This window comes from Halichoerus grypus, chromosome 9 (assembly GCF_964656455.1).
Source record: "Halichoerus grypus chromosome 9, mHalGry1.hap1.1, whole genome shotgun sequence".
In the NCBI taxonomy this organism is placed as follows: Eukaryota; Metazoa; Chordata; class Mammalia; order Carnivora; family Phocidae; genus Halichoerus; species Halichoerus grypus.
Window position 1 is genome coordinate 17,090,061 of NC_135720.1, and position 12,174 is coordinate 17,102,234.

General features: G+C 45.7%; 1 protein-coding gene across 1 annotated transcript in view; it reads right to left on the minus strand.

Moving 5' to 3' along the window:
- Positions 1-1,627: 1,627 nt before the first annotated feature.
- UST (uronyl 2-sulfotransferase) overlaps positions 1,628-12,174 on the minus strand; it is a 325,108-nt gene continuing 314,561 nt past the window's right edge. The window contains exon 8 of the mRNA XM_078054593.1: positions 1,628-1,711. Coding sequence (XP_077910719.1) covers positions 1,629-1,711 — 83 coding nt within the window. The 3' untranslated portion in view covers position 1,628. The remainder of the gene's footprint in view (positions 1,712-12,174) is intronic.

The window sequence follows — 12,174 nt, forward strand, 5'->3', positions numbered from 1 at the left end:
TGATCACTGGTAGCATAACATTTGGATAATACAGCAACATCCCAACGCTTTAGGCTAAACATTGAAGTGAGCACTTTTACGCTAGTGAACAACCAGCACACCAGCAAAGCAGGAAGAAAGAAGAGCGGAAGACCCGGGGTTCTCTGGGGAGGGATGGAATCCTGTCTCCTCCTGATCTCCCAGCCTGACCCAGGTCCCTGGACTGCAGCCGCTTGTTGCAGAAAGGGAGAGGCTGGGGTAAGGCGGGTGGCAGGGGAATCCATTAGCTAGGGTGTGCAGGGAGGAATTAGGAGATCCACGAAGAATTCTTCATCGTTGCATAGCTCTGGGCATCTGGGGGACCCCACTGCGTGCTTGTTGTGCTCCCAGCCTTGCTTCTGGGTGGCTGATGCTTGCCCGGCGCCCACCCCAGCCTTCCCGCCAACTGTTCTCACCTGCGCCTGGGTGGGTGTGCGGGCCGTGACAGTGCTGGAACCAGGAATGTGTTTGCTTTCATCCCCTTAGAACAGAGCTGGGGCCTATATTAAAACCCTTTGGAAATACTTAGGCTACTAGGAAGAGAAATGGGCAGCGAGGACTGTCAGAAACAATAAAAACACCAAACTCTGTTTTCAAACCGTGGTGGATAAGCCAAAAAGAAAACTGTTTTCAAATGTTCTGTGTTAAAACTCACAAAACTGACATTTAAAAGCTGTCATGGAAATCTCGATAATGAGTAGAGGCCATTCCTGTGCAGAAGGGGAAAAGAATCCTCCGCATTCAGGTGGAGAGATGGAGAGGGTCACAATCCTCGATGTCCACAGTGAAGCTCAGCCCTGGGGAAGGCTCAGAAAGGTCACTGTCTGAACTTCAGGCTGAAGCAATCAACACAAAGCAAAATGAACCACATCCGGGAGGAGTTCGGGGGCAGTGAGGCTGGTACCCGCCGCCCCCACCCCCTGCCCCCACCCCGCCTCCTGTCTCCATCAAGGAGGCTTTGCTCCCTAGTCTCCAAGATGGGGTTGCCCGAAATCAGAAGGGGGTGGGGGTCCAAGGAAGGGAGTTCAAAATCCTTCAAGTGTCAGCTCAGATACCACACCCCCTGAGGGGTCTTGATTGACCCCTCAAACACAGTGCACCTCCTTTGGGTTCCTGTAGCACATAGGGGTCACCCTATGGAAACATCACACCCTATGCTTCCTTTTCAGAATGAAATACTTTAAAAAGTAAAAAATTTCAAATGAACACATGTGGGAACGTGGGCACACATGGGCGCGAACACACACATTTAAGGGCCATCTGATGTAAACTGCCTGGCAAAGGTTTTGTGGTCTCTTACAGGCTGTAAGGGCCCACAACCTTGGAGACAGAGAGACTTGCCAGCATGGTAGGGCCACCTCCCAGGCGAGATCCACTTCCGGGGCCTCTCATGACAATGTCGCTGGCCTGGTCAGGAGTCTGTGCCTATCCTCTAGGGATGCATGTTTTTTGAGAGTTTTTACACTTTTGAGCGGACGTGTAACCAGAAAATGCCAATGACCATTGTGCATGGGCTCTCAGATTAAGCACGAGTGAAAATCAAATCCTGACTGGAGTCAGTAAAAGTTTCAAGTTGCAAAGGGATTATGACATTGGCCACGTAGCTCACCTCATTGAAAGATGTCACCAAGATGATAGTGCTGAGTTTGGAAGAGCACGGAAACTTCTATGCAAACATTCCGGTAATGGAGACCTTTGGAGCACAGAACAGCCAGTGGTTAAAGAATGATCTGCCATGTGATCAGACCTCATTAGTGAATTCTGAGGCTTTATAAATAAGCATTTTTAGAAACAAGCATTTTCAATGTGCAAGTTTTCCATAAATGGTATATTTGCTATTCGTGATAATGTGAACAAGTTCTAAACCAACATTTTTCAACCTACTAAAACATATCTCTAGCCCTTAGTTAATTTCTTAAAATTTCAGTGTAAATCTTTATACACTACTTGACACTTCCATGGTTCCCAAGCCAACACGCTGGAAATCAGAACCCAGGCGTACTGAAACTGCGTGTGCACACGTGTATCTCCTCACTGAGCGGCAAGCTCCTCAAAGCCAGCTCTAACCAATGAAACATAGGAGAAATCTGTTGGAGATTTCTAGACAGTTTTGCTTTTTCAAACACAGGTCTTGTCCTTTCCTCCTTGGCGCTTCCTGCTCTTTCTGCCAAGAATATAGTTATGACAACAGAACTGCAGCAAAAAATGTCAGAGGCCTCAGCCTTACCTCCCTGAGCCTCTCCACCAGCACTAGCAAGGGTGCCAATAAGGAAAATTAAACCTCCTGATTGGGGGAGACAGAGATTTTATGAATATCCAGTACTCATTTGCATAAATCCCTGGGCCAGATGGGCGTCTCAGGGAGCATGAGGTCACAAGTAATCTGATTGACTGGGCAGCTCTATCCCTCTGAATGAATGAGCACTTTGTCTTTGGGCTTATCCAGACGTTACTGATGAATTTAATTTGTTTGAATTGTCATCCGGGCTTGAGCACACCTGGGTACACCTGGCATTGTCGGTTTCCTAATACAATCTAGTTTTAAACATATTACTATCACTCTGAATGTAACAATATGCTCTTAGTTTTTCTTCCACAATATCCTGGCTGGGCTCCATTAGTCTTCCTGGAATTGAGCCCCGGTGAGAAGTGGTAAAACCAAGGCTTAGAGCCACACCCACCTGCTTAACCCAGCTCCGCAGCTCCCCAGCTAGAGACTTTGACCAAGCTACTTAAACACTCAGCTTTAGGTTCCACACCTGTCAAAAGACATCAGTAACCCGGACTTCACCAGACTGCCAGCAAAGAGCCTGTGTGTGTTATTTATCCCGTCGCATCCAATGCCCCTCTCTCCTCTTGCTGCTGATGCTAAATTGACTTGGAGCTTTTCCTGCTCTTTTCAATCTGAACCAAATCAGGAATTACCCACTTTGAAACTCTTCCATACATCATTTCTGGTAGTGCCAGAACCTGAGATTGACTTGTCACTCGTCAAATGACTGAGTTTGGCACCTTTCTCTATTCTCCCTGAGTCCCCCCAAACTATCCCATATCTAGGTCACATCTGATGATTGTTATTGGTTAGCGTCTCTCATATTTGGAGAGTCTCCTAAGCTTAGGGCTCTGTTGTATTCATTGTTCTCTCTCTAGCCCTAAAACTGTTCTTGGTTTTACCTAATACGTGCTCACAGATTTGAAGAATGAATAAATGAATAAATGAGCTCCTTGAGCATTATATACATATTTGTAGTACAGAAGGATCCTAGTAAAGGGTTTTTGTGCATAAATTCTTAGCCGATGTTTGTAGTAGGAGAACATTCTAGCCCTAACTTCCCAGTTTTGGGGAATTCTCCCTAATTGCTATCAACTTCTTACCCCTTCCATCTCTCGGTGTTTTATAACTAGGGTAGTTCAGAAGCGCCCTAGAGTTATACAACCCTGTTACTGTGTTTTATAGTATCTCTGTTCTTCCCCAAACCTTCTCGCCACCAGCCTACTCAAGGGAGGGAAACTGGGACCCTTATCAAAATAGCACTGGCTAATCACTGAAAACAAAACAAAAAAATAAAACATCGATCCTGGCTCGTCAATTTGGTAACAGCAAGTTGTACGTGTAAGAGATTACAATGGAATCCTGTGGTTACACATTTAATAATGGTGATAGCCACAACTGAAATTAATAAGCACTAGTATGTAACAGGCACTGTTCTGAACATTTCACTCATCACCTCTCTCCATAACCTAATGAGGCAGGTGGGATGATTATCCCCGTTTGTAACCCCTGAGATACACAGAGGTTAAGAAACTCGCCTAACGTGACCGGTAACTGGTGAGGCTGGGATTTGAGTCAAGGCTATCTGATCCGGAACTGGAACTCTTAACCACTGAGCTATACCAAAATTTATTGTTACTTTGGGGAAAGAATTTGGTGGCATTGGTCCAATCCAAAGAAGTCTCAGTTTTTGACTTACTGACTATAACTCCTGAAAGGACAGTTTCATGTCATGTCATTCCTCTCTCTCCCGATTGGATTGCAAAGATAAGGTCAAAGCAGAGTTCCACGTGGGCTTGCCTAGTCTTACTATGGCCTAGTCAGTACTTTTTTTTTTTTTTTTTTTAAGATTTTATTTATTTATTTGACAGAGAGAGACACAGCGAGAGAGGGAACACAAGCAGGGGGAGTGGGAGAGGGAGAAGCAGGCCTCCTGCGGAGCAGGGAGCCCGATGCGGGGCTCGATCCCAGGACCCTGAGATCATGACCTGAGCTGAAGGCAGACGCTTAACGACTGAGCCACCCAGGCGCCCCCTAGTCAGTACTTTTAAATTTCATTTAGAAGAACCTGTAATCTGGTTCCCACCCTCCCTCCTTCGCCGATTTCATAGAACGCATCTTGCTTGCGCAGAGAGCAAACCCCACCAGTCACGAGCCTACAGTGCTGTGTGCACACTTGGGCCAGGAATGAAAATAACCCACTGTAGTAACAATCCGTCATTCTGTCCATCTGCTGCCCTAGAGGGATCTTAAAATAGTTTCAATTCACCTTTAAAATCCACTGCTCTGTGAAGGGCTTGTAACACTTGGCGGCCTGAGGAGCCTGCCTGCGAAACAGGGCTGGCATTTGGACTACGGTTGTCCAGCTGTAAGCCTCTTTGGAGGGAAACAAACCATCCATTCATCCGGCCGTCTTCAGATTCCCCACCCCCCCAGCCCTCCCAGCAGAGGTGGAGACTACCTGGAGGAATGGCATTCTGGGGTTCTGTTCTTTCTAACTGAGGCTTGATTTTTTTTTTTTAATTTTTTAATTTGTCTACTCTTTTTTTTTTCCTCCCCTGCTAACCTTTTTCTGCCCCAACTCCCGAACCCTACAACTTTCTCCTTCTTTTAGCTTTCTTTTCTCCAGCCCTAAAGCTGGGGGATTGGGCATGAGTTGATGCTTAATTTTCCATCAGTTAATGGGGTGACCATATAATGGATCACCCAAACCGGGACCCCCTCGGAGGATGAAAAGAAGAGAGGTATTAATAATTAGAGTGGGAGTAATAGGAGCACACCGGGGCTTCTTGGGCAAGTGCAGACACGTGGTCACCGGTACTGTGACTCCATTGCTCAGCACCGAGAGCGTGCTTCGATACTCACCGCCCAGCAGCCGCGGGAAGAGCCTTGCCCGTTCTTGTTCTTGGCTCTAGTGCCAAACTGTGGTCTAGGTCTTGAACAGAACTTGGTCGATGGGAATTAAAACAGGACAGATTGTTCTCTTTTTTGCTCACTGTATTTTCAGTCTATAATGATTCTTTTTTATCTAGTTCTGGATTTTTTCCAAAAGGTCACATTCTCAGTATTCAAGTAGTGTAGCCTAGCAGGTCTCTGCTCTGAATCTGAAAGTTACGCTGTCAAATTTCAATCTCACGCAGATTTTTTTGTCCCATTGTAGATCCTAATTAGGGTGGGAAACTGAGTTTAAAATAAACTTATGGTTTTGCTCCTTAAGTATTCTTTGGGATCGATGTTATCAGACTAAGACTAGCTTGCATGTGTAAAGAGTTTTGTTTAATTGCACATATTCTCATTGGAGATCCCAGAGGTAGGCTGCAAGAGTTCAAAATTTTTTTCTGTACACAGAACATACCACTTTGCATTGGGATCAAATTCTGGCAAGTAGGAACAAAGGGGGCATGGAGAATTAAGAGCATGAAGCAGAGTCTGAATGCACAATCTTATGTTCTAGTTGAAGCATCAACATATAGAAGCATCATGCTAAAGCTACCGTGTGCTCTTGGTTTTGTCTGTTTGTTGTTTGTGAATCAGCGTGCTCCAGTGAGTAGCAAACACTTCTGATTGTAACCAGTAGCCGCCCTTCCCCCACATCCTTGCCCCAGAGCCCACCTCTACTTCATAATGAAAAGACTGGCCTTCCCAGCTGCCCTGGCAGCCATGGGCATCCAAGGAAGTCTCGGTGAATTAAACCATAAAGGAAGTCTTCCCTTGAACTTCTGGAAAAACTCTTCCTCTTTGATAAAAGAGCCATGCAAGGGAAATCTTTGCCTCTGCCTTTTGGCTACAAACGGGGTGGTTGCAGTGTTCATGCCGGAGGGCCAAGCCTGCGGGCAAATGCCAACACACCGAAGGCAGCAGACGGAAGGATGGAGATCCCCTGGGTTGTTTTCCATCTCAGGAAGCCGCTAAAACCGTGTCGGAACTACCTACCTCTGGGCTTCTGGCTCTATGAAGAAATTATCTTTATGCGATAGTCTAAGCCACATTTAGCGCTCTGTTACTTACAGTTAAGAGCATCCTTTTTTTAAAAAAAGATTTTATTTATTTATTTGAGAGAGAGAGAGTTAGCAAGAGCAGAAACACAAGCAGGGGGAGCGGGAGAGGGAGAAGCAATTCCCTGCTGAGCAGGGAGCCCGACGCGGGACTCGATCCCAGGACCCTGGGATCATGACCCCAGCCGAGGGCAGACGCTTAACCGCCTGAGCCACCCAGACGCCCCGGTTAAGAGCATCCTCGATGATTCAGCATTTAAATGGCATTGCCACAGTTCACTGTCACACTTCTCCCCCTTCCGTGGCAAACTTTTTGTTGTATTCCTTTCACTCTCTTGAAACTAAATATCTAGGTAATAAAACTGACTTATGCACATAATTTAAAAAAATCAATAGGATGCCCTGACTATAATATAAAGGAGAAATACTAAAAATAATTTTAAAGAAGAATATCCATGTAAATGGTAAATGTTTAGGCATCGCGACGCTAGAAGATGTGAGGAGGTGGTCAGGGCTTGCAAGTCTGGGTCGAATCACGGTGAATGCTGTAGCTCTCGTAGCAGCCCGCTGCAGGCACACTGGGGACGCAAATCCCAGCAGAGGTATAGACATTGGCATTGTGATATTTCAAAAGGTGAACAACTCTTGATAAAGTTCCAAACCAAACAGTGCACAATCTTACATGGACTTCAGCGGTAGCTGCATTCTCGAAAAATGCAGCGTACATTCAACCCACCCCGTTACTTTGTGAGGGTATGTAACATGGAGTCAGGATCCAGGATCACAAGACAACAGCCATGTTTATTTTATTATCTGATGGCACATTGGGAGGTGATGTGAGACTTTGGACAATTCTTTGCCGTGTGGCATTTGCCTGCACATCGCAAAAAAGTGATGGTGATCCCTAAATATTGTGAGAACCAAAAAATGCCCCCAAGAGTTTTCAAAGTGCCCTCCGGGGAGGTCCTGCAACATTCTCTCTCGCCACAGTGGACAGTGCATTGAGGTCCAACTGGTCTAGGGCAGGTGCCTGGCGGCACTCACCATGCACCAATGTCAGAAACACCCCTTAGTCCCTGCTCTGCAAGTCATAGGGATGCTCCTGTTTCTTTGGGGGTGGGTGTGGACAGGGGGAGAGAAAGTGCAGGAGCTCCTGGTGGATTGCTTAAGATAAGAACTCTTGCTGAATCTTGAGAGTCAACTCTTCACCCTTTCTCAGTATGGTGCACTTTTTCTCTGACCATTTATGGAGTCTCTGTTATGTGCAGGCAACAGTGGTTACTACTGGTAGAGTCAGGGCTGGCCAAGATTTCCTTCCTGCCCTCAGGCAGCTAGAAATCTAACGTAGAAATGGAGAAAAGTATCCAACTGAGATGGAGCAGATGTTCTCAGCCTGGGGTCCCAGGAATGTATTTCAACGGATCCTTTAATTTCTAATTTCTTGAAATTGCAGGCAAGATTGCATGTATATCTGTGTGTGTGTGTGTGCATGCAAATGTTTTTCTGGGTAGAGGATTCATCATAGATTTAATCACATTCTCAGAGGACTGCAGCGCCCTGTGAAGGTTACAGGACTGGTAAGGCGGTGCCACCTTATTTGATGGGTCTGTTCTCAATGTCTCTTACTCAGATACTTCTCTCATGGAAATTCTACCAGTAGAGGTTCATTTCTAATGAATGGATAGTTAGCATGGGTCTCTGTGGACATCCTCTTTCCAACAACATTCAGGGAATGTTCACTGAGGTTCTGCTGTGGGCAGGGCACTGAACTGAGGACCAATGGCCCAGCAGCAGATGGAATGGGGCTCTCAGGCGTGTGGCGGATGGGGATCAGGACACAGATGCTAGGGCAGCAGAAGTGCAAGATCTTTCGGGAACATAGGGGGTAACCTAACCCATCCCAGGGCAGTGGAGAAATTCTCAGGAGGAGATAATAAGCCATCCTGGGCTGCTAATTTCTGCCCCAATGTGAATGTGCACAGTGGCCACCAGGCTGGTGTGAACAGAGGGTCCTTGTCACAAGGACCCTGCCTTGGCTCTGTGGGCACGGGGAGGCAGCGTGGTGGAAAGGCTGAGTCGGGGTGGACAGCCTCCACCAGCACCAGGCCTCAGCTGTCTCCACTTTGTGTGGGTCAGTCACCGGCTGAACAGGTCAGACCTTGAAAGGATGACTCTGATAACATGACCTGCAATTGGGTGCATATTTCAAATTCCAGCTTATACGGACTATCGCTATTTGTTGCAAGAGTGTGTTTGGAAAGCAGACCGTGGACTATCTGGGATTGGAGAATGAGGGGGAGGGTGGTTTATAACTGAGAAACTATGTGCTGACTGGAACCATGTTGAAAGCAGTGTGGTTTCTATGGGGTTCATTCCGGAACTAGCACATGTCTGTCGTTCCAGAGGGAACAAGGCCTTTGCCGAAAAAGAAAACATACCTTGGTCAGGAAAACGCCAAACACTCTGCCTCTGCAGCTCCATGCAGTTCTCTCCACTGAGGGTTAACTTGTTCTGAGGCCATCTTGTCTTTGGAAACCCCAAAGTAGCAAAACACAGATCTTTTATGCCTTCCCCTCCTTTACTAAGAAGGAACAGGAATAATTGCCAATTCAGTAGGCTCCTTGCTCTTTTGTGCATTTTAAAGGCATTTGCTGTTTGGGATTTGGAAGAAAATCATGAGAAATGAGAATCTCTCGCTGCCTTGGCTGGAAGCAGGCTCATTGTTTGCAGAGAGAGCTGGTTTCCATGGTTTTGGACTATAGACAGCTGCATTTTTTTTCAAGAGTAGTTTTTACTTGCAACTGGATCTAATAAATAGCCAAGGTAGTCCGTCTTCCAACAGCAAGAGGTCTTAAAGTTCTTTGAAAACACCCTTGTATGTTATCATTCACAACCAACAGTACAAGCTTTGTAGTTATTAAAACTCATCCATTTCTCTCAGGATAGGCCCTGTTTGGCCCAAATTTCTGCTTTAATAAGAGCAGCCAATCCTGTTTCAGGCTCAGGGTCCTTGTCTTAAAAGTAAACCATCCTTCTCCTCTAAACTACAGGAGACTCAGGGAATGGTCTGGGAGAGGGGAGTAGGGCAGGAACCTGCAGTATTTGGGGCCAGGGGAGTGGCTGGGAGCTGAGACCAGCTTGGCTATAAGGAGGCCAGATGACTTCCCCTCTACCCAACAGCCTGGAGCAGGGCCTGCCCCCCACCCCCCACACACCCCAGGAGCTACATGGCACACAGCAAAGGAACCAACATGTGGAAACTGCCTCTTTTACCTTCTGTCCCTAAAACAAGACACAGGACACATTTTTGCTTCTTCTTCTTCTTCTTTTTTTTAATGTCCTATAAAAAAGAGCAATGTGCTAAAATGTGAAAAAAGTCTTTATGTCTTATTGAGACACAGCCTTGGAAATAAGGAGGATCAGATAATGAATTGAACAATTTCCGTGACTCGTAGCAGTAGGAAAGCAACACACAGCGGCCCCAGGATGGCAAGCAGCAGGCTCAGCTCCGCGGACTGAACCTCAGCCTACGTCTGCCCGCCACGTGAACCACACACGCCGACCACGTGGCCCGTTAGCAAACACCTCTGCTCCTTTTCATCAGGAGTGAGCTATGTGGCTGCCATTAAAACTGCTACTGTTGCCATACTTTCTTTTTTTTTGTAGGATGTTATGGTCTTTCTCGAATGTATGGCAGTCGCTCTGTGTCATTTTTCACTTTGTTGGCTTTCTTATCATTCGACCCTTCTAGTGCTGTTGGCTTTTGTTCAGATCTTGCCTTCCCACCTGGCTTGTTAGTTCTTTCGGAGCAGAGAGCACTGGGTTTTTTTACTTTTCAGATGCATTCTGTTTCCCCACCTAGAATGATTCTGGGTGTCACACAGGAAACCATCCGGGCCTGTGTTGGACTGTCATTCAAATGGCATTTTGGTCCCGTGAGACTAGAGATGACCCTTTTCTGTGACCCATCCTAGGCATCGTGGTTGCTGAGGGTTAGGGGGTTTCTGAGGATCACTTAAACACAAATTTGCTGCCAAATGTATAAAATGCGGATTAGCTAAATTGGATAGATTAGCTAAAATGAGACTAATGGTGACTAAGAGTAGAGTTTGGGAAGTTGAAGGAGAGGATTCTACTTTAATCTGCAATGTAAGCATCACAACATCTTATTTTTTGTAGCCTCTGCCTGTCCCCTTGGCAAGAAATAGATTTCTCCCCTATGTGGCTTGAGTTTTCTCATCTTGACTGAATAAACATTTGGCTCAGGATCCATTCTTTCTCTTCCTTGGGGACCAATCTGAGAATAATAATAATAATAATAATAATAATAAACATTTCCTTTCAAGTAACAGCACTAAACCTTTCAGGGCCAGGTGGATACAGTCAGAGAAGTTTGATTCGCACTCAGGAGAGTATTCCTTGGTGGAAGGAGACGCTCAAGAGCGAGTCTGTCCTCCAGGCTGAGTGTCACAGAGACCCCAGGCCCAAGCTTCACCCCCCCCACAACCTCTGTAGCTTGGTTGACAAATGGGGACCAATATCAGGAATATTCCCCCTAGCTCAATTCAGTCTTATAAAATCATATAAAGTCACTTTCTCAAGTGTACCTTCAGGTGATGGATAATGTTTAAAAAAAAAAAAACACTGTGAATTCTGTAATAACACATTGCATGAATGTATTTCCATGTTGCTTCCACGAGGAAACTTCCATTTATCAGGAATCTAAACAACAGTCATGGTGAGACAAAAAGTGTTCTCCTCTGTGGTCTGCTGCTGTGTGAAGGGAAGCTGGGGGTGGACAAGGAGGGGAGGGGTGGGGGGAGGAGAGAAGCCGTGAGGTGGGCATGTGGGATGTGGGACTGAGTGTGAAAAAGCAGCTTCCACCACGTGCTCTGAGACCAGAGTTGATTTCAAGCCAACTCCCTTATTCTAATATTGGTGTCTTTGTGCTTAGGGATATTAAGTCAGAAGGAATTCTGGTGCATGGGATATAGAATCAAAAGTCCTGCATTTGAATCCCACTCCTCTTCTTTCTTGAGCAATGCGAGTTCAGGTGATTTATTTCACCTCTCCAGCTAGGATGCCTACATATGGAAAAGGGAGTGAATACCTCCGAATTGAGAAAGGACTTGATTAGATAACACACAGTGGAAACATTGGAAAATGCCCCCGATTATCCCATCTAGACTCAGAGTTCTTAAGAGTTGTGTTGCTTTTTAAGAATTTACCAGCATATGACACAAATAACTGACCTAAAATAGACACATTTAATCAATATAGGATTAACTGTACAAAGTTTAGTATGTGGAGATAACCTGAGTAAGCAAAGATGAAATAGTATTTTGAAAATTTTAAGTGTGAATTGCATTGTTGTCGCATATGAAAAATTAACTTATTCATTTAATACACCTTCATTAACTGATTCCTGACATCAGGCACTGAGTACCCACTAGGAAGTGCATGAAGAAATGCATCCTACAGGAGCTCATAGGATAGTCGGGGAAGCCAGACATGAACACAAACTATGAGAGCAATATTAACAGCACTGAGGAGGTAGCTATTGAAATGAATAGACAATGAGCTAGAATGCTTCTTTCTTCAATCGTGTGGGATCAATGGGGCTTATTATTTGTGATCCCTGAGCTCTGCACACTGAAGGTGGACAGACACCTGGATAATTGAGACCCTGGGTTACCCAGTACACAGTGGTCAGAAATCCTAAGAATCTCCTTTGAACCTCATTTTAACCTGCTTAGTTCCTAGGACCTCCAAGCGGAGCAATATGTAACTTTAGATTATTTTTCAGGCTGAGAATTAGACTTCCTTGAGCTCTGGGCAATGTTTGGGTTTGTTTCAGGGACCTCGGTCGACACAGAAGCCCCATGGCAG